This window comes from Eumetopias jubatus, unplaced genomic scaffold, assembly GCF_037043125.1.
Source record: "Eumetopias jubatus isolate StellerSeaLion01/CBP00866 unplaced genomic scaffold, mEumJub1_p1.0 scaffold_6, whole genome shotgun sequence".
Classification (NCBI taxonomy): domain Eukaryota; kingdom Metazoa; phylum Chordata; class Mammalia; order Carnivora; family Otariidae; genus Eumetopias; species Eumetopias jubatus.
In genome coordinates this window covers 102995288-103018489 of record NW_028274812.1, presented here as the reverse complement: position 1 = coordinate 103018489, position 23202 = coordinate 102995288, and the positions used below count along the sequence as shown (strand labels likewise).

The following is a 23202-nucleotide window of genomic DNA, read 5'->3' as shown; positions in this document are numbered from 1 at the left end:
CCCCTGATCTGATCATTTTCTCATCCCTCCCATCTTCCCCCTGCCCTCTGGAACTCAGTCTGTTATCACCAAGATTCCCTACCTCCAAAATCTCTTCCCCAAATATAATCTTTAGCTTCTTGCTCTAATAAAAGCTGGCCATCCCCTAATTACACTGCTTTCCTGGCCCTCCCATTGTAGGCCACTTTGTTCTCCCACTCCTCCTGTGCTACTGGGCCTGCAAGTTTTATAGGTGCTATCTATACCCCATGAGAAGTCAAAGATGTTGTTTGTCTTCCTTAAAAACACCTACTTCTTTGAATGTAGGCCATGTACTATGCAAATTATTCCTTTTTTTTTTTTTTTTGGTATTCATTTACAGACCTCAGGATCAATTTCTCTCATTTCCTAAGATTTAACATGGAACTCTCGGTGTGTCAGTGGCTATCACAACTCTTGTCATAATTTTTCATGATTTCAAATTCCACAGGCCTCTTGGTCCTTTGAACTCATAATATCTTCAATTCTGCATTTGTGTCCCAGCTCAAAATGATCAAATCATAGTCATTTTCATAAATAATAATCTCTTCTTAAAACCTTTACATCAAACATCTCTAGACTCCACCTCTTTCCTTTGCAGCTCACTCATACTATGACCGTGTGGCAGATTGCATTTTCCAAAGATGGCCAGAACTATAACCATTCCACATGTTCTTCAGCAATGTGACTCTGCTTCTCTCTCAACTCTCTGCCACTCTCTCGAAAGGTGGAGTCCCACTACCTTGCTCTTGAATCTGGGGTAGCCTTTGTGAATGGCACACAGTTAGTAGAATATGGCTGATATGATAACTATGCAACTTCTGTGTCTAGGCTCAGCCCTGTGATTTTTGCTTTGGTCTCTTGCAACACTTTTTCTTGGAGCCCTGAGTCTTCACATAAGAAATCTGACTGCCTTGAGAACACCATACTGGACAGGACACATTTAGATGCTATGCTCAAAATTCCCAGCTGAGATTCTCCTTCAGGAATCCCAGACTTGGTACCAGCCATGTGAGCAAAGACAGCATCTTAGAAGTGGCTGTTTTTAGCCCCAGCTGTTCCAGCCTTTGGACATTCAAGTTATCCTCAGCTGAGGCTCTAGACATTGTGGAGATGGGAAAGACTGACCTCACTGTGCCCTTCCAAAGTACTAACCCACAGAATCCATGAACATAATAAAATAATGTTACATAAATAATAAATAATAATAATATAATAAAAAGTTGTTTTACACTATTAAGTCTTGTGGTATTTGTTATACAGCAATAGATAACCAGAATAGACTTTAACCTAAAGCAATTTTTTGATTTCACAAAAAATCATAATATTTTGACCTTAACAGTTTTTCACTATGATGACAATGGGAAGAAATCCTCATTACCTTCCTTGTTTGGCTTAGTTTATGTGGGAGAGACGGTTGATACCCATTAAATAATTCATTTACTCTCCTATATTTTCTGTATTTCCTTGAGCTAGCTTATGGCCATATGTGTAGTTCTGGCTAATAGAATATGATGAGAAGTAACTGTATAACTTTGAGTACAAGGTAGTTATAAGTAGGTGTGTTTTCTCTAACTGTTCACTTTTCTGTGTACACAGCTGGGGCCACAAACTATGAGAAGACAGGATGTTGCACCACAGAGGCATCCTAGATCCCTGAATCTTTGTTAGAAGAGAGTTCCCAAGGAAAGCTTCCGACCCACACTAAACTGCGGGTGTAAGCAAGAAATCAATCTTTGTTATGTTAATCCAACTAGATATAAGGCATTATTTGTTACTGCAACATGGTTTAGCTGCCCCTAAGAAGTAAAATTTTCATGATCTGTCACTATAGTCATTCTTTTGCACACACAATAAACCCTCTTTTTTTTTCTGAGAGTTTTTTTTTTTTCCAATTAAATTCATGTCAATGACTACTCAACTCTTCCCCCAGGCAGCTATCTATGGCTGCGGTGGGGTGGGGGCCCTGACTCAGGAACCATGCTGAATTGATTTCTTTTTTAAATTCATGAACATAAACTACAAGTGGGTCCTTGTGCTTCTAGCTGTTCACCTGACTTTTCTTCTTCAATTTGTTCTCCAGTTTCCAAAATAACTCTTTTAAACTCTCTTCACTTTCCTCAAATCAACACCTCCTTCCCCAAATTTATTCTCAGCTGATGACTTGTTTCATATTTTACTGACAAAGTTGAAGCCCCAGAAGGGAATTTCCACATGCTCCCACCCCCACATGTACCGGTCTATCTGGATCTGTCCATACACTTTGCCTTCTCTTTCCTTAATTGTAGATGAGCTGTCTACGCTCTTACATAAAGTCAATGACTCTGGTTGTGCTCTGAATCCAGTCCCATCTCTCTTACTCAATGACATTGTTTCTGCAATTTCTTCCTATCTCTGCTTTACTATGAAGCTTTCTGTGCTGTGCATCCCAAATAGCATACAAAGCCTTTCTCTGTAAGGCAAAACTCCTTGGAAAAATTATCATTACTCACTGTCTTCATTTCTTATCCTCCAAGCTCTATTGAACCTCTTTAAATTACCCTCAGCACTCCACCAAAGCAACTCTTGTCAAAGTCACCAATGACCTTCAGATTGCTAAATCAAACAACCAATTCTCAGTTCTCATTGGACACAACTGCTTAGAAGCTTTTGGAACAGCTGATCTCTAGCTGTTCAGGAAATGCCTTCTTTACTTGGCTGCTGAGACACTATTCTCTTTTGACTCCCCTACTATCTCACTGCTTCATCCTTCTTAATGTCATTTTCTGGATCATCTTCATCTTCCCAATCTCTAAGCATTGGAATGCTCCAGGGCTCAGATCTCTGACTTCTCTTTTCTATCTATATTTATCTTTCTAGTTGATCTTATCAGTTCCCATGGCTTTCATTATCAGCTATGCCATGATAAATCCAAAATTTATATTTCCAGCTCCAACTTACAGATTTTACTTCTGAGCCTGATCTACATACTGTCTTATATAGCTAACCTCACATTTTCTCACTTGGATGCTTAATAGGTATATCTAACCTACCAGGTAGAAAAATAAACTCTTGATATTTTCCTCTCCAACTTATTCTTATCATGATCTCCCTATGACAATAAATCGCAACTGCTTTCTATTAGTTATTTAGTCCTCAAAGCTTGGGGTCATTCTTAACTCCTCTTTGTCTTATATACCATATCCGGTCCTGCAGCAAATCCTGTCAATTTTATTTTCAAATATATATCCTGAGTCTAATCCCTTTTTACCACTGTCTCTGCTCCCATGGTATTTCAAGTCACCACCATTATAGCCCATGGATTTTCGCAATAACCTCTTACATAGTCTCCCTATAACCATTCTTGCTCCATCGCAGACTAATTTCCATGTTGTAGCCAAAGATGCCTTTAAAGAGTAAGGCAGGGGCACCTGGATGTCTCAGTCAGTTAAGCGTCTGCCTTCGACTCAGGTCATGATCCCAGAGTCCTGGGATCAATCCCTGAGTCCTGGGATCAATCCCCGAGTCAGGCTCCCTGCTCCCATGCTTCTCCCTCTCCTGCTCCCCCTGCTTATGTTCCCTCTCTTGCTGTCTCTCTCTCTCTGTCAAATAAATAAATAAAATCTTAAAAAAAAGAAACACATAAAATGTAAGGCAGATCACACTCTCCTGTAGCAAATGCTTCAGATAGCTTTCCATCTAAGGTATTAAATTCTCTGGGGTGCCTGTGTGCTCAGTCGGTTGAGCACTGGACTCTTGATTTCAGCTCAGGTCATGATCTCAGGGTCATGGGATTGAGCCCCTTTGGGCTCTGTGCTCAGTGTGGAATCTGCTTGAGATTCTCTCCCTCTCCCTCTGCACTCCCCACCCCACTCTCTCTCTCAAATAAATAAATAAAATCTTTAAAAAAAAAAAAAGTAGTAAGTTCAGTGCCCTACATGACCTGGCTCTCTACCATCTCCCTACATCCATCTCGTAATACTCAGACAGTAGCCCACTGTGCTCCAGCCACACTCCTTTTATTGCGCCTCCTCAATTTCACCAAGAGAGGTCATTCTAAAAACCTTTGCACATTCTCTTTGTCAGAGATACTCTTTTCTCAGGTTGCCACAGGGCTACTTCTTCACTTCATTTAGCTCTCTACTTCAGTTTATTTATTTTTTTCTGGAAAGTCTTTTCTCTTATCGCTTATGTTCTTTATCCCTTATCCTGCCTTATTTTTGTAGTTTCTATCTCTTATCTTATTTATTTGTTGTCAGATGCCTCCCCTTTGCAGGCCTACAGTGTAAGATCCATGCAGGCAATCGCTTGATCAGTTCTGTTCAATACCTCTTACTCTAGAATTCAAAATACCTGGAACATATAGGTGCTCAATAAATATTTGAATGAATTAATAAACAAATGAACATGGAACTCAGTTTTAGATGATGGACGAAAGTCTCATATCTGGAAATGCTGGGTTCACCTGAACAAAACAAGTCATGTACACGTGTCCATTATTTTTACTCACCATCTTCACTACCTATTTTCCAAGCTCTATTGAACTTCTTTAAATCATCCTCAGCACTGCCCCAAAGCAGCTCTTGTCAAAATCACCAATGGCTAAAGTAAGACTCCTGGCATTAAAACAAACTTAAGATGGACTAAAATAATAGTGAACCAAGGCTATCAATGTCTTTGGCAACTATCCACAGAAGATCAGCAAGACACAGTAGGGGACAGGTTGGTGCCCATATTTAATATTAGCCCATATTTCTCCTTCCAGAAAGAGGAAACACATTCACACAAAGCAAATGAAGTAGAAAAAAAAAAGGCTGACAATGAGTTATAAATTAAATTAGTGGCACTGTTACCGGTTTATGTTTGTATAGAGAAAAGATGCTAAGCTGGAGCTAAATGGGATTGTTTTAGGTGTTTTTTTTTTTTTTAATATTAGAAGTCTGGTTTCCCTCTCAGATCTTTTCCAGAGATAACACCTATGCTTATAATCATCTCCTTTTCCAAACCTAAATCTGGAACATACAATTTGAAAGATACAAATTTACTTATGGGGACACCAGGACAAAATATAAAATTAGTACAGGTTTTAAAACTGCAAGATACATGAACAGACACTTCTCAAAAGGAGACATACAAATGGCTAACAGACATATGAAAAAATGTTCATCATCATTAGCCATCAGGGAAATTCAAAACAAAACCACATTGAGATACCACCTTACACCAGTTAGAATGGCAAAAATTGACAAGGCAAGAAACAACAAATGTTGGAGAGGTTGTGGAGAAAGGGGAACCCTCTTACACTGTTGGTAGGAATGCAAGTTGCAAGTACAGCCACTTTGGAAACAGTGTGGAGGTGCCTCAAAAAATTAAAACTAGAGCTACTCGATGACCCAGCAATTGCACTCCTGGGTATTTACCCCAAAGACACAGATGTAGTGAAAAGAAGAGCCATATGCACTCCAATGTTCATAGCAGCAATGTCCACAATAGCCAAACTGTGGAAAGAGCCGAGATGCCCTTCAACAGACGAATGGATAAAGAAGATGTGGTCCATATATACAACGGAATATTACTCAGCCATCAGAAAGGATGAATACCTTTTACATCAACATGGATGGGACTGGAGGAGATTATGCTAAGTGAAATAAGTCAAGCGGAGAAAGTCATTTATCATATGGTTTCACTTATTTGTGGAACATGAGGAACAGCATGGAGGACATCAGGAGAAGGAAGGGAAAAATGAAGGGGGTGGAAATCGGAGGGGGAGACGAACCATGAGAGACTATGGACTCTGGGAAACAAACTGAGGGTTCTAGACGGGAGGGAGGTGGGGGGATGGGTTAGCCTGGTGATGGGTATTAAGGAGGGCACATACTGCATGGAGCACTGGGTGTTATACGCAAACAATGAATCATGGAGCCCTACATCAAAAACTAATGATGTACTGTATGATGACTAACATAACATAATAAAATAAAATAAAATTAAAAAAACTGCAGGATATAAAAGTACAGTATATGTGCCTCTTAAATGGTCATTAAGTTTTTAAGCAGGTGAATGGCCAGAATATTAAGTAGGTGAATACTCAGAAAAAAAACAAGCAGATGCAGTTTAGAAGGAAGATAGGTGGTCAGAAATAAGATGGCTTGAAGAACAGAACATAAGTGACATACTGAGCTTCGGGGATAGGTTATGATGAAGACAATTGGTTTGAATCTTGGAGCACAACCTCAAATAAATCCTTGTGGGAAGATAAGAATAGAAATAAAAGTTTACCAGAAGAGTTGGGCTTCTTTCCCTTATACCCAACTAACTTTAGACTATGCGGTTTTGACACCATGTAAACTAATCAATCAAAGGACTACTTTCAACCAATGCCATGTGTACCATTAGAAGACACATATCTGCCAAATTCAACTTGCTGATGCTCAATATCATCTTCCACCTCATCACCTTCATAGCATTTTGCTCTGCATGCAAGGTTGTGATTTTTATATTCTAAAGCCCCTCTCCCTGTATCTGTCTCTCTCTCACACACACATGCACATGCACACACACTAAAAATAAACAAAGGAGAATGGAGATTAGAGGTTGGGGGATAATACATACCTTAAATGACTTTATAAAGAAATGATCAAATTCTAACTGCAGTTGAAAATGAAATAAATCATATTGTAGAATCTTCAAAATTTAAGATTGAAAAGTCCAAATCCTACATTTAATATATAAAGAACTGGGACAAAGGGACTATATATAACTTCCCAATAAAACATACAGAGTTAGGGGAAAAGGTTGGATGAAAACCCAGATTTCTTAGCCCTGGGGGATAATCCTTTCATTTCACTAATTCTCGATCTTGGTATCTTTGTTATTACAGATCATTTTATAAAGAGAACAAAGCACAACAAAGAAACTCCTCCTTGATGGACCAGATATCTTAAATAAGTATACATTGATAGGTTTATTGTTGTTATGCTTTTGGACCATACCAGAAAAGTTTATTTCAGAATATTTTAGGACTGAATTTTAAGAATACTGTAACCATTCACCAGGCTTCCTAGAGTCTGCACCTACACTGTTCAAGGTTGATTTATGGTCTTAAAGTTCACTGAGACAGAAGAAAAGTGAAAAACATGTGTGTTTCAGGGTCTGGGTATTTTCTTCAGTGTTATGGCTTTCAGTGTTATTTTTTACTTAAGGAATAAAAATACCTCTTTGATTTTGTAGAGTCTACGTTATAATTCAGTGATCGCTAGGACAATTGTTCTCCTTATTTATTCAGAATATGTAATTCTATATTATAGAACTTTCCTGATAAGTCTTTCCATTACCCAATTAGATTGCCACAGTTTTAGAAAAAGCCCTAGTAGGCTCTAAGGTATCTAGTCATTTTGAACAAGCCATGTTTCATTTGTGAATCACAGTGAATGATTCTTATGAATTTTATGTTATTATTTCAAGTCAAAAGACTAATCTCAAAAAACATAAGTATGAATGGTTCAAATCTAGACTCATCCTCATCACTGGTACAAACAAATTTTAATATAGTTCTTTGGGAAAAAGAAAAACACTTGTTGTTAACACGATAAAAATGCTTTTAAATGTGATATGCAAAATCTAGGAAGACTTTCAATTTCTTGAAGCCAAGAGCTGTTTCCATATTTATCATTGAATCCAGTGCACTTAAAGCTTGATGACACTTACAGAGCATTTACTATATGCTATATAAGCTTTAGGTATATTCTACTACATTCAAAAAACAATTCTTTGAAAATGATAAAATTATTATCCTTATTTTATACAAGAGGAACTTGAGGTTTACCAAGATAAACTAACTCACTAGGGCCACAATGAACTTGGGTTTCCAGATAAAGGATTTGGACTCCAGCAACCTACACTATAAATCCATTTTGCAGTGTTCTCAAAGATGTTTGTTAAGGTGAAAACAAAAAGGGCCTGGATCACCTAGAAGACTTTCTGACCACATCTTTTTTATTTAATGTCTTTTTTATTTAATAATAAAACTGTAATTTATAGCTGATTTTAGCATGGGGAGTGAAAAGCAATAACTTTATGGCTAAAGACTCTCCTGCTCATGTCAGTTCATCATCTACAGGTCATTATTACAGCTCATCCTTCAAATAACTACAAGTAGGGAATTATATCACATCTGACAGGACTCTTTTGTAGAACCACAGATATCACCATTATCATGGCTTTTCTGATACATTCCATTAGTCTTGTTGCTGAGCTATCACTCACATTTCTTCCCAGACTTGATCTTCTCTTTTGCAAGAACACACACACACACACACACACACACACACACACTCACTCATAGAGCGTTTTCTAGACATTTATGTATGTCTGGGAGAAAACTTACAAGAAGGGATAATCTTGACTGAATATGCTCATTAATTATTCTCATCAGAGATGAAATAAATTAGGGGATACAACTTTAAGTGGTAACAGGAAGGTTTAGTTTATAGGGAGGTGGGGAAATGGAGTACATTCTCTATAAAAACTTTGAAATGAATTAATAAACCAAGATTAATGAAGAAGTTTTTTGAGATTAGAATTTATCAGCGGTTCTTCGAATTTTCATCCTATGCTATTCATTCTTCACCATCATCAACTTGAAGATGTCCATGAATTTGAACCACAAAATTTGTTCAAAGTAAGTTTTGGATCTCCAGAATCTCTGACCTACAATATTTGAAGAAGCAGAGTAAAGAATTCCAATATAGTATAATTTAAAAATATCTGACAGCATTAAATTCTGCAACATAAATGGGAAGATGACTTGGTCAGCCTAGAATTTCCAAAAGGCCCAATAAGGTGAAACGGACACCACCCCAAGTAAAATCTTACATAATCACACAAACACATTAGTGAAAAGTTAAAACAGATTTCTGCCTGAGAATTCAAGAAATGTACTACCTTGCCCCAAATTGGTAAGAATCCGATTACCACAAGGATGGATAGTTACCCATGGCGAAGAATGGGATCCCCAGCAGGGTGGAGTTGTACTTTCCATCAGTGATGAAGAAGATCCCTGCTGCTGTGACAATGGAGATACACACTGTGAGCACCCCCAGGAGGCCCAGGAAGGGCTTGCTTCGTAAACAGTCCTTCATGGAGCTGGAGAGGGTGGCTGTGGTCAGGATCAGCACAAGGCTCACCAGGACCTTGCTCCTGGCCAGAATGCTGGTCTTATGAAAGTCTCTCCAGAGGCTAAAGGATGCTAAAGAGTAGAGTTGGAGGTCCTGGTGCTCCTCCTGGAGCTTCCTCATGAGCTTACAGAACTCATTCTCCCACTTCTCCCCTATGAGGTCTTGGGTGGCAGAGCCATAGGTCTGGAGGTAGTAGGTGATTTGAATGGCTCTGGCTGACTTGACCCGCTGGTCCTTGCTGTTTGGCACTTCCACTACCCCTCCCAGTTGGTGTCCAATAAAACTGTTCCTCCCATCCTTGAAAACAGAAAAAGGGGAGACTAAAGTTACCAGAGGGATACGCATTTCAAACAACAGATTCTTACTCTAAATGAAGGAACACAACAAAGGCAGAGGTAGGATCTTGCAATTGTGGAACTGATGTGGGTGGAGGGGGATGTGAGGATTTTATATTCAACCTTTTGGAGTGTCATGGGATACCATGCAAGATGATCAGGAATAGAAAGATTCAAAGAGTATTATGAAGCTATACAAGACTCACCACATGCATAGGAAAATGTACATAAATATTATTTTGATCTATCCCATCCATAACCCATTCCCACCATTTCCTCTGTAACAGTCATTATAACTCCTATATGCAGGGTCAAGTTTGATGATTCAGTTTCAGCCAAAAGTGAAGCATGGCATGAGTTAACAACATTTCAAAAATTGAAATAATAATTCATTTAATAAAGATACACTAAACTTTTCAGGGTTAACACACACACCTACACCAACACATGCAAACACACACAAACATCACAAACATCCATACTCTGGGGGTACAACTATATATTGCAGAACAAATAGAAGATACTATTTTTTTTTACAATTAATATAATAGTGTTGAAAGGTTTTCTAAATATGATGTGAGCACCTGTTCACTCATTACAAAATTCCCTCCAAACACCTGCCTCAGTCATAGGTTGACCTTTCCCCCTCAGAACACAGTGAACAAATCCCCCAAATGAAACTGATGAGATTTCAGATGGGGTGGTCAAAAGACATTTTGATTTCAGAATTTTGCATGACGTAGAGCAGACAAGGTCATATGAGTAGGATATTTATAAGAAAAGCCATCACTTCTCTTTAAGGTACACATGAGGTGGACACTGAGTTGCTTAATTCAGAGCAGAATTCTCAACCAGTGGTGCCTTAAGACTCAGAAAGAAATCCCTGACAGACATCACCAAATTTTCAACAATTTTTGTATTTTCTTTTTGCCACAACTGTCATTTACTTCCACGGCAGTGCTTGTCAGATGTGATACTGAACCCAAGAGCAGGTTGCAAGACAGGGCATAGCATTGAAAATGTGCTGCAGGTACTGTGCAAAATGCAGGCACAAAGGTAAATTTATGCCATGAGGAGAATTTCCATTTGCTACATCAAGCAGGACTTTTATCTCATGAGGATAGAAAAGTGTAGAGTCAGAGCAGGAAACAGTCCTTTCTGGAAGCGTAGTGTGGAAGGGCAACAAAACCAACAGTCTGATAACTGTGGTGATTTTCACAGAACTGTGAGGCACTGTATACTCAAGGAGACACGTATAACAGTTCTCGTGAACTCGTTCAGTCCAGACACTTATATCTGAGGTACTTGTTCCCATGTGTATTTTTAACAAACGCCAAAGTAACTATAATACTTGAGAGTGTGTTGCAAACACAAAAAGTTTGAGAAATTTATAGAAATTTATAGAAAGTACAAGTGCTGTTAGTAGGATCATTAAGAATTGTGAGGAAGAAATTTCATAGTCACTTCACATACCCATTTTCCCCCTACATGTTCAATAAAAGCAATTTTTCTATTTGATACAACCTGACCAACTCCAAATGAACAGTATATTTCTAAATAAAAATATAATTTGAGTTTTTTTCCTTTTGTTTGGTAAATCTCCCACTTCCAAGGCATCTTTGCAAATTTTCCATCTTCTTTTCCGTACACACACACACACACACACACACACACACACACACAACTGAAATTCCAGCTGGAGGTTCCCAATGCTCTCTTTTGAAACCTGTGGGCTTCTCTGATGATCTGCAAGTGAAAAGGTAGGAAAGCTTCAAAGAAAGAGTGGGAATCTTGTCCCAGCACTGACAGACGAATATGGTTTCCACTCTTTAAATAATCTCTACTCTTGTTCTTCAATTAGGCTTGTTTATTTTTGTTTTAAGATTGGTATAATTTTTAGCTCCACCTTTGTTTCTACTTCTTTGAAATCCCGTCTGTGATGTTGACTTGTGCTTTTGATTATTTGAAAGAGAAAGTATTTTAAAAGCTATATTTATTCACTTAAGAATGTGCAGTTCCATCTGTCTTTACTCATTTCTGTCATCAAAAAGATTTCTCAGGGATCTTTAGCAGCAGAATAAAGATTTATGTGTCCCTCAGGCCTCATTTGGAGATTATAATGGATCAAAGAGGGCACTGATAATGTACCTGGACAAAAGTCAAAACTCTACAGAAGGCAATATATAGATTTTTAAATAACTGATCTTTACTGAGTTTGGTTAACTGCTCACCCTCCTTTTGAAGTTGTCTAATTTCCATCTCTTACAAAAATTATTTCATAAGAGATATGCTTTCATCTCATTATATTTAAATGGATGTAACAAATAGAATGAAATTCTCTCTCTTAATCTTCTGTACTCCATGCACCAGAACAAAATAAACAAGGTCTTTAGACGTCCTTGAACAGGAAGCCACTTTAGGTCCTAGGCCCCATTAACTGCTCTTTATGATTAAAACTTATTTCATGCGTAGATACATTGTTTTTCCAATAATTTTCTCTCCACAAAACCAACTGCCTACCATTTATGTTGATTCAACTTCCTCCTGTTCCAATAAAACCTCCTACACAAATTCCAAAGTTCCTTTAAAGTGCAGAAATCCCATTCATGTCGCCATGAAGATAAACCTTAAAAATATGACAAGATGGTAACACATCACTTCCAATGCTCTCCTGTTTCAGTGTTTCACTGAATTGAACAGGCATCATTAACAGGGGTGAATTGAAGTTCCTAAGTCATTTCCTTGTGCCCACTTCTGCTCTTCTTCAGTCTATTTGTCCACCTTAAAGCCAGAGCTCACCTGAACAACTCTAAATGAGATTACACCATTTATACCCTTAAAACCTACCGGCTTCCACTTGCATTAGGAATAAAAGAAGAATTCCTTACCAGGTTTGCAAGGCCCTGCATGTCCCACTGCTGGCTGAGCTTCAGACCTTGCCTCCCACCACTCTTTTCCCCATGAACTCTGTTCCAGCTTTCCCACCTTTCTTCCTACTGCTTGAACACACCAAGTTAATTTCCACCACATGGACTTTGCAACTGCCATGCCCTCTGCCTGGAATGCTTTCCTCCACTCTTCTACAGCCAGGGCTACTTCCTCCTGGAGGTCTTATCTTCAAGGATACCATTTGAACCACATGATCTAGACACCTCCTTCCCAGACATCACTTTATCACATACTCCTATGTTGTCTTCTTCCTACAAAAGATTTCTATCTGATGCAATCTTATTTAATCAATTAATTAATTGCTCTTCCACTAGAAAGTGTGCTTGTTGAGAGCTGGCACCTTTCCTATCCTGCTCACTGATAATTTTCCTGTGCCTAGAACACAGGCAGCTGTACAATGAACATTCCATAACATTTAACTCAGTTCACCCTGAGGTGTATATAACTAATCTTACATTATTTTTTCAGAGACCATTTTGCTAAGAACAGGAAAAGTAAGAGACAGCTCAAAGTGTCTGAGGACAATAGGGCCTCAGATGAAGAGAGGTATATATAGAAATTAAAGGCTGGTACAGAAACACACACACACACACACACACACACACACACACACACACACACTTTACCTTTTTTTTCAATCCCCTTACTCTAGGGTAATATTTCCCCAAAATATGTTTCCTCTTCCATTTTCACTATATACCAAACATGTGGAGTAAGCTAGTCACCTGACAGGGGGACCCAGTGAGTACCTGGAAAAAGAGTTTGTAGGCATTGTAGCCTGGGGGCAAAGGATAGCCCAAGCGTTCAAGGAACTGAAGGAAATGAGAGGAAGTCTGAGGCTAGAGAGGAAAGCAGGGCCTTTTCAGTAAGAGCCAGCAAAGCCTTATTAAGGAGCTGGAGTTAATTGTTCTGCAGTAAGAAAACACTGTGAGTTTTAAGCAGGGAGTGAATGGCATGCTTTCCTTTTTGGAGTGTTCTTTCATCATTGCACCGTGGCAGATGATTTAGGGAGTCAGGGTGACTTGAAAGAAAAGAGCTCCATTAGGAAGTCCCTGCAGCATTTCAGGTTCTTGATGCAGCATGAAAAAATGTCAGCTGAGGCTGTCTGTGGTAGGTGAATTGTTCCAAGGTGAATCAATGCATTTACAGGTCACGAGGCTACCTCATGGCCAGGAAGCATCGCATCATACTCTCTCCAGGAGCAGTAAAGCCAGAAAAAAAAAATAATCTTGGGTTCTTTAGGTCTTATTTCATTTACGGTTACTACTTTGTAGCTCTTAAAAATTACCACCCAATCTAAAGCTCTACAGTGGAAAAGGAAATTCAAACTCTGAGACAAGATCAAAGAATAAATTCTTCGAGCTAGGAGAGGAAAGAGACATTAATGTCATAAACAATTGTGCAGAGAAAAAATATTCAATGATGCTTTGAAATTATAGGGGGGTGTCATATCTGCTCAGTATATGTGCTAGGTTGCTGTTAAGATACTTTCTGTGATTGCAAGATAATTTAGCTGCAGAGCTTCTGTCCAAGATAATTGTATTTCAGATTTCATTGATTTTCAATGAGGTAGACACTGCAAGGATATTGGAAACTTTTAGACTGTCAGTCTTTTATTGCTGAAAAGAAAATCTTCCTATGTATAGTAGACAGTGACATTTCTGAAGGAATGGTAAAGTTTGTTGTTGTTGTTTTGTTTGCTTGTTTGTTTAAATAAGACTTCCCCTTCTATTTATTTCCTAACTTATATCCCTTTGTTTTATTCTCAATATCAAATATTGTAGGATAAACTATGATTAAATGAAATCATCGGCTATCTTGAATTTCCTCACCAGAGCTTCATGTTTAGTAGAAACAAGCAAATAACGAGAAAACCGTTCCTATGTGGTATTTAGTTAAAGAAAAAAGAATCAAAACTTATTTTAAAAATGAAGACTTTAGGACGCCTGGGTGACTCAGTCGGTTGTGTTTGCCTTCGGCTCAGGTCATGATCTCAGGATCCTGGGATGGAGTCCCACATCAGGCTCCTTGCTCACTGGGGAATCTGCTTCTCCCTTTCCCACTCTGTCTGTGCTTTCCCTCTCTCTCTCTCAAATAAATAAATAAAAATTAAAAAAATGAAGACTTTAAAGCATTAAAATGCCCTAATAAAGAATAAATTGAATTTCTTATGTCACATTACTCAACTAGGAGAGTGCAGTGGTGTATTTTCATTTTTTCCTTTCAAATAGGAAAGTTAAAAAAATAAGCTTCATGTTGTTGAAATGAAAAGCAAACTTTAGCCAATCAGAATATAAAATAAGTTTAACAATGCACTCTAGCATATCACTTTTAAACACACGTGGCAGACTCGGTTCTAAGATTTAAGAACTTTTTTGCATCATCCTAGGTAACTCTTCTAGTCATTCTACTAAAAATGCTATGCTGGAGTAGTCTCAAGTCACCAATGAGGACACAGGCACCCCAGGAGAGGAAGTAATGTCAGGTTATGTAACTGTATATAGCTGTATAACTACTAAGTGGCATAACCAATTGCTTATTCCTCTTTCTGACTCCAACAGGCACAACTGCAACATGTGTTTGAATAATTTATGAATATATTTGAATGAAAGGAAGTACAAGACAGCAGTTATGTACACGGACTCAAGAGTCCGACTGTCTCACTAAGAGTCCCAGGGTCAACATGGGCAAGGTGTGGAGCTGTCCAGGTGTCAGTCTTATTAATGGTTAAAATAAGAATCATAAGGCATTGTGAGGATCAAGTGTGCTAATGCATATGAAGCATTTAGACTAGTGCTCACAAAGTGTTGGATATTATTCTTATTAATATGTCATACATTAAATATTTGAATGATACTGTTTATTCCCTTAGACATCTAATATTCATCTACATTTCCCAGCAAATATCTGTAATGAGAGAACACAGGGAACAGGAGGATCCAGGCATCTGGCTCCCAGTTCCAGTTGTGCTGCTATTACAGCAAGGTGACAGGGCATGCTGCTTGACTTCTCTGGATACCAACTCCAGCTCTAAAATAAAAGGCTTGGCATATATTATTTCTAAGGGTTTCATTAGCTCTGTATTTAATGATTCATCCATGGCAAAGTCATTAGACACTTCAAAGTAGGCTAGAGAAATCTACCTTAAGGGAAAAAAGCAATAAGAAGAAAGAAGAAACACAAAATGACCCACGTTCATTTCCATAGAAACAAGAAGCTTTGTATCTTCTTTAAAATCTGGACCCAGTAGCTTTTCTCTCTCTCTTTGAATTATTTCCAGAGAGAATTCTTCTCAAATGGAAAAATATCAAGAATTTGTCCAATTTTACCTAGATATAAATTATCTCTTAGTTGCCAGATGAATTAATTTCTTACACAGTAAAATTCATTTTCTCTTCAGATCTCTATTTTATGAGTATCCTGCCCTCTGTATTGGTTTACTTATCACATAATTGGATAAATACATTTAATTTCTCCTTTACCAGTGCCAAATCTTTATATAAATTTATTTTAAAAGTGTGGAAATAAAGTTAACACCCACATTACATGTGAGGCTTATAACAATGAACTTTTTGTTTTTCTGTAATTCATCTTAGTGACCCTATCCCAAAAATTTCAATTGCAAGCAATATTACTATTTTAAGTGAGTCTTTCACAAAGGGATCCATAGAACCACTCACAGGCAAGTGTTCCATATCAAAGGGCATTTAGCTTTGATGTTATTTTCCATAAAGGAAGCTGGCCATCTTTATATGGGAACATTTGTGTAATGTACAAAGGCCCTAAGTGCAGTACCCCCTTCAGGAGAGGGATCAAAAGACCTGCCATAACAGCTTTTCCTTTGGGCAAGAAACTCTCTCCAAAAAACACTCTAGCTTAACAGCCACATGCTACACCAAGAGTATGGCACCTGAGCCATTAGCACCTCTGAGTGGAAAAGTAGATCAGACTAACAAGCTACTGAGGCAAACTTACAGTAGAGCTCAATCTTTTGATTGAGAAATCAAAATGGGAAAGAGGAAGGATCAAAAGCATAGGTATTGCAGGTAACTACATGGGGCCGTCGTGTGTAAAGTCTTGGCATGCTCGGGGACATGACATACAGATGGAAACAGTCAAGAAGGACAGAGTCATTCATTCATTGAAGATACATTCAGTGAACACATTCTTTGTGTTAGCCAGCTATTGAGGTTAGAATGGTGCACAGCTATAATTCCTATATTCAGAAAGCCTGTGGCTTTGGGGTGGAGTGGGAGATAGGGGGAAATAAGTAAGCAGAAAGGCACTTAAAAGTATATATGTAAGTAGTAAGGTAGCAGTGAGAAGTAATCACCTAGCCTAGCAGGAACTAAGAGGACTTTCCTAAAAGGGGGGCATCGTAGCTGAGACCTGAAGCATGAGTAATAATTATCCAGGTGAAGATGGGGTATTGGTGGATGGACCTGGGGAAGAATGATCTTCTAGGCAGAGAGAACAGCATGTGCAAAGGCCTAGAAAGGAGAATATGCATGTTGTGTTCCTGGGACTTTGAAAATGACTGGAATATACAGTGGGGAGGGGTGATGCAGACATGAGTAGCGAATATGAATATGGAGATTTGCTTATTCAAAAGCTCTGACTGCAATGTGAAAAATGAACTTTAGGTGTGCCTTGGGATGGAGATAGACACTAGAGAGGGGGCACTGGATGGTTTTCTTGCCTTCCTCATAACTTTATTTAAGCCAAGACCTACTTGATTGTATGAGCATCATTTTTTTTTTTTTAGATTTTATGAAATGCACACTATTCTGGAAAATAAATTTCCCTCACACCTAGGTCTTTTTCTAAAGAACATCTCTTCTGGAGTTCTAGAGATTCTTGGAGAAAAGCTTCCTTCCTAGAGGTGCAGGAGTTGCTAAAAGTGATTTAGTTACTCTAATGATTCCCACAAATCTAATAAATCCAAACAATATATGTGTTGAGTATCTGGGAAGGCAAATTGCTAGTGTGTGTGTAGAAAACAAGATAAGGACAAGTAAACAAAAGAAAAATATCTCTTCCTTGGAAGAGCTTGTACTTTTGTTATAGAAGCAAAGCCTGTAAGTTGGTGAGAAAATAAAGTAGCAGAGAGTATTACAGCTCTGAAGACATTGCTCAAGAATGCAGATAACTGCTGAGAGCTGCAAAATTATATAAATATAGCATGATCTCAACCACGTAAAAATAAATATGCATGTATAAATATTCAAAGGAAATCATCAAAATTTAACATTGGCTCTTATTTGGTATAAAATTATAGGTCACATCTCCTTTCTTGGTTAGTTGGGCTATTATATATATATATTTTTAAATTACTATTGACTCATCAACAAAAATAATAAAAATAAATATGTTAAGGGAATGGCATGAAGAGTAGTTAGGAATGGGAAGGATAAATTAGGTTTGACTGCTGATCAAATTTCACTTAGACAAGTAGTGGAAGAGGAGGAAGGGCCGAGAATCAAGACTCCCTTGTTTCTGGGCTCAAGTCCTAAGCAATCTGCCTAGTGGCTTCTAAGTCAACTTAAGTTATGATGGTTTGTTCTTCTCCATGAAGGACTGTGGTCTTGCCCATTAATATATAATGAACAACAGTATTCTACTTAAAGTTAGAGGTAAATAACAGCAGATTTCTGCCTGTGAGGGTAAGGTAAAGTGTTAACACTCAACTCTCAAGTTGATCTGACTTTGCATTGGCTAACTGGCATTGTCTTTTCAAAGAAAAGATCATGAGGACCTTGGTGGCTTAATATCACTTGTCTTCCATTGAACTTGAGTTCCAAACTGATCCTTATGAGGTTCTTTTTAATTTTTGTCTTTGTATTGGTCCTTCCCATGCATTTTTTTTACCTCAAAACAGAAGCCAAATTAATTATTTGTAATACATAAAACATCACTCTAAGCAAAAGCTTTCTTTCTTTCTTGAATTATCCAGATAATTGTAATCACAGAGGTCTAGATTATGAGGTTGGTTACAACTTCCAGGAAATATGCCATTAATTTCTGCAGTGTGGAGATAGCATTGCCATTTATGAACTCCATTTTTCCAATTTCTTCTAATTTCTATTTTTTTTCCAAGATTGTATAAAATTTTCATTCAGTGGGACGCCTGGGTGGCTCAGTTGCTTAAGTGTCTGCCTTTGGCTCAGGTCATGATCTTGGGGTCCCGGGATCAAGTCCCACATCGGGCTCCTTGCTCAGTGGGGAGTCTGCTTCTCCCTCTGCCTGCCACTCCTCCTGCTTGTGTGCCCTCTCTCTCTCTCTGACAAATAAATATATAAAAATCTTTAAAATTAAAAAAAAATCATTCAAAGGGGCTTCTACTGATAAATACATGTAGTCTTTTATTGCCGTTATCTATTTTATTGCTCCATTTAGCCTTCCAAGTTCAGTGAAGATAGAAAATGAAGGTGATATATTTCTCAAGCTAAAGGAAACAAATTTGGGGCACATATTTAAAGGAAAGGTAGAGGAATTGACGCATTGGGAAAGAAAGTGAAACTGAAAGTGTAACCTTTACTTGCAGTTGTGGACTTACCACAGCTGTGTCTTAATCCTTTGATAAAACAAAAGTGACACTTTTGCATGTCTACTGAAGTGACAGATGTTAATATCTCATCATTTTATATGAATCTCGTCCCTACCTCTTCCTTGCTCCATCTCCTTTCTCCTCTACTTCTCCTGCCTCTTTCCCCTGCCCTTTCCCCCCTCTCTCTCCTTCCCTCTGACCTTTTCTTTCAGTTTTTCTTTTCTTCTCCCTCCCATCACTGTCCTTCCTTTATTTGAAAGACAACTACCTCAAAGCCACAGTGAGGGATAATTGTTGAACTATGTCAGTAAAATGCTAGATAAAGAATACAATGCTTGCTTAAGTCCATTTTATCTCCACTAAATTACCTTTCCTGTTTAATCCCCAAAAGGACAGACATGCTTTGAAACTGTCATGTGTGATACACATTCTAATGAGATCCATGAAATTGTTCTTTACTACTACCAAGATATCCAGCCTCAAAGATATTAAAATAATTGGAAGCCTTTTGATAAAGCTCAGAAACTACTCTCCTATCTCGCAGCTCCATGTGGGTTAAATATTACTTCTCTCGGCATAGGAGATGAGAGTGTAATGGCTCACTTTTGCAAGTGTGTTAACATTTTCTGGGTTGATGTGACATATTTTTTCTCAAGTGCATGGGCTAATCTTTGTATTAAACTCTATATTCTTGGATATCTAGCAAAGGAGCATCTGGACACCTTTGGAAGGTAAATTTTTAAAGGCTAATAACATTTTTAAGATACTAGAGTAAAAAATTAATTAAAAAACAAAGTGTGTGTTTTTTGCTATTTCACCGCAAAAGATTATCCAAAAATCTTTAAAGATTTAGAAAATAATTTTCTGCTTGTATTTCTTGAGAGGAAAAGAATTGCTTTTCTGGTTGTCTTTGCTCAAGGCTAATATTAAATAAAAATATCTACATACAAATACTTGCCTGATGTAGGAAAGAAGTAACCCACTCAAGTTAAGCAAGGAAATAAGTCAGAAGCATATTAAGTTATGCATAATGACTGTAGACTCTGGTTTTAGTAAGAAAGGTAAAATTTCATGTTATTTTATTGCCTAACTCAGAAAAATTCAGGGAACGCTCAAATAAGTGTTTTTATTTTATACTCAGGTGAGGGTTTTCAATTGGTAATATTCACTATTTGATCCCATATCCCAATTTTTGGTTTGGAACATATGGTAACCTTAATAAGTTAGGTGGTAGTAAGTTACAGTGTGTAAAAGGATATGTGATGGATTCTCCCAAACTGTTTTGGCATTTGATTTACTTTTTATGCAATAGGGATTTTAATGCAATAGGGGAAAACACTAAGGCAGACAGTCTCGTTATAATGAAAGTAATCATCACTGTAAATTTACTATTCAAAATCAGGCCAATTTTAAGCGGGCCGACCCACATTCTAGCCTTTGGGAGTTTAATTGCCTCCACTCGATAAACATGATTGCTGCTTCTTCCAGGCACACATAAATATCCCTCAGCTGTGGCAGTTCTAATATCACCTAGCTCTGTTTCATGAAATCTGGAGACAATGCTTCTAATCAAAATTGCACTCCTGTTTTAGGTTGGTTTCAACGTACTTCTGAATTTTCTAAACTAGTGCCAAGTTTCAGCAGCCCAATTTCTCATAATTTGACAATCAATGTATTTTTCTTCCACAAATCACTACCTTTCTTTCTAAAGCACAAAACTTTAGCATAGAGAATTCTCTTGAACCTGTTCCGACAAAGTGTTAAGAAATGAACTGAAGATCTCTTGCCCATTCTTCAGACCTACGAGGCATTCTAGAGGTATCACAGGCCACATGGCTGGCAAGAGCAGTTTGCCTTTAAGGTTTGGAGAACTCGGGACTGAAACGGTCCTTCTGTAACTAAAAGCACCTGGTGAAGGAGCCTCTCCTAGCTTCCCTATTTTATCACCTGTCTTTAAATTTCATATATAAAAGGGCACCATGCAAAAGCTAGATGAGGTGATTCTACACCCACATGGTTTCATTTTGTGTTTGCTGACCCATTACCTTATCACCCTACTGGATTGTTCAGAGAAATGTAATTTCATCAAAATAATTAACAGCAAACTTTGATTTTAATATGTTTGCTTCAGTATAATATTTCATGCTTGCTATAACTACATGTTCTCTCTCCAGTATTCTGTAGCATCTCACAGGCTCACTGATGTTGATTCAAGAATGCCAAGAACACTGTGTCTATCACAGTGTTAATAGAAATCCAATGTATTTCATCTCCCTCATTGATAGCAGATACTTTCATTCAAATGACTTGATTATATTAAAGTGAAAAGAAGGAAAAAAGATACAGAATGAGAAATGTAAATACAAAATGGACACACAAAGACATGGCTTCCAACTTAACACATCCAACAGAGAACCAGTTTTTAAGAGCACCTGCTACAAATGAAACTATTTTACAGGCACAAAAATATGAAAGGCTGGTTCATTCATTGTCCTAAAGAACATTCACTGTCAGTCTACTGCAACACAGATTCCTTCACTATAATTTTGCAAGTAGTCAGAGAATTCTAGGCGACATGTCACACCTTCCTTAGGAATAAGGTGAGAGGCTCTCTTTTTACACAGCTTATGTAAAGAAAACAGTCTAACATCTCTCATTTACATGGAGGTACTTTGTGGAAGCACAGTTAGCTTGGTAAGTGGGTGTCTGCTTTGACTGAGAGATCAGGGCTATTTGAAGCCACTGCAATCAGTTACATAAGCAGGTATTTAGGGGAGACTTTTCAAATGCATATTGCTATGTCAAGGCACTGTTAAAAAAAACAATAATAACACACACAGCAAAAACAACACTCCCTCAGAATTGGGGCTGGCTGCTGTCTAGACCACACTGGAGCTATTTACAAGGAAATATTGAGCAAGTTTCTAAAGGAATGGAATGGCACTCAGCCTGAGCTACCCAGTTTGAAATAATATCGGATTCCTCCTGGTATGGAAGTGCAATGAGGCCCACTGCTCCCTCCAACAGCAGTTTTGTTTTGTTTTCTTTTCCCTCCAACAGCAGTTTAATAAGCAATGATGTTTGCTATTTCTCATCCAGAACAGAAAAGAACATAAAGCCAAGGGAGACATCAGAAGGGTCTTGTGTACCATCTGAAGGAATCTGGAACGGTTGTCATCTTTAAAACAAGAAGGGACCTGATGAGATAGATGTTAGAAGTTCCCTCTGATAACAATATGAAGAATTGTCTGAAATGCATGCATGCATATGTGTGCACGTGTTGGGATTTTACAACAGTATTGACTGACATTGATTGATGAGAAGGTTCCAATATACTTTCAGGTGAGAGATAGAGAATCCCTAAAATGAGCAAGTGGCAACAGAGAGAAGTGAAAGAGTTAATAAAGGGATGTTTAAGAAGTACAATGGATAGGACTGGGTGACTGCCTGCATATGAGAAATGAAGGAAAGAAGGGAGCAGTAAATGAGGACTCCACAGTGTGGCTCAGGAGCCTGGCGTACCATAGTGGCACTCGCCAACCCAAAGACTCCTTGTGTGAGGTTGGGAGAGCTGGAATTGAGTGCAATATTTTGAGTTTTAGGTACCTGAAAAACATCAAGTTGGAGATACTTACAAAGGAGTACATTGCTTAAGACAGAGGCTAGAGATGAATACTTCAAAGATATACACATTAAGAGCTTGATCTAAGGCCACATTTGTCCAGAGAGGGAATAATGTAGGAAGACAAGAAGCTGGGGGAAGAATCCATAAGAATGAAGAAAATAGTGTCAGGAAAACTCATTAAAAGGCAAACAATGCAGAAAAATAGCCAGCTTTTTTTGCAGAGACTACATATGTTGATGAAACATTTCACCAACTCTGATGGGAAAAATATATTAAAGAAAGGAGGAATTATAATGGACAGCAACTCATTTGCTGACATTTGTTTAATTATCTCAGAATAAATTTTTGTAGGACATGGGCTTACAGTACACTCAAATGTTCCAATTCATTGAAATGAAAGTGGTTCAGATCCAAAGAATAGTCTTCAGCTGGAATATTTTTTCAGGACTTTAATAGGAAATTCCCGCCAGTCAAGTGAAGTTGTATCCTGTTCAACCTTTTGAGATGAAGGATTTGCCTTTTAATGAGAAATTTGCATTTCATTATAAGGATGTACCCTCTGTCCTTGACTTG

At 38.0% G+C, this 23202-nt stretch overlaps 1 protein-coding gene across 2 annotated transcripts in view; it reads right to left on the bottom strand.

Moving 5' to 3' along the window:
- The window catches only part of PTCHD4 (patched domain containing 4), a 183392-nt gene that overhangs the window by 124761 nt on the left and 35429 nt on the right, over positions 1-23202 (bottom strand). For both annotated transcript variants that reach the window (XM_088024353.1, XM_028097877.1), the window contains exon 2: positions 8990-9470. In XM_088024353.1, coding sequence (XP_087880479.1) covers positions 8990-9470 — 481 coding nt within the window. The remainder of the gene's footprint in view (positions 1-8989; positions 9471-23202) is intronic.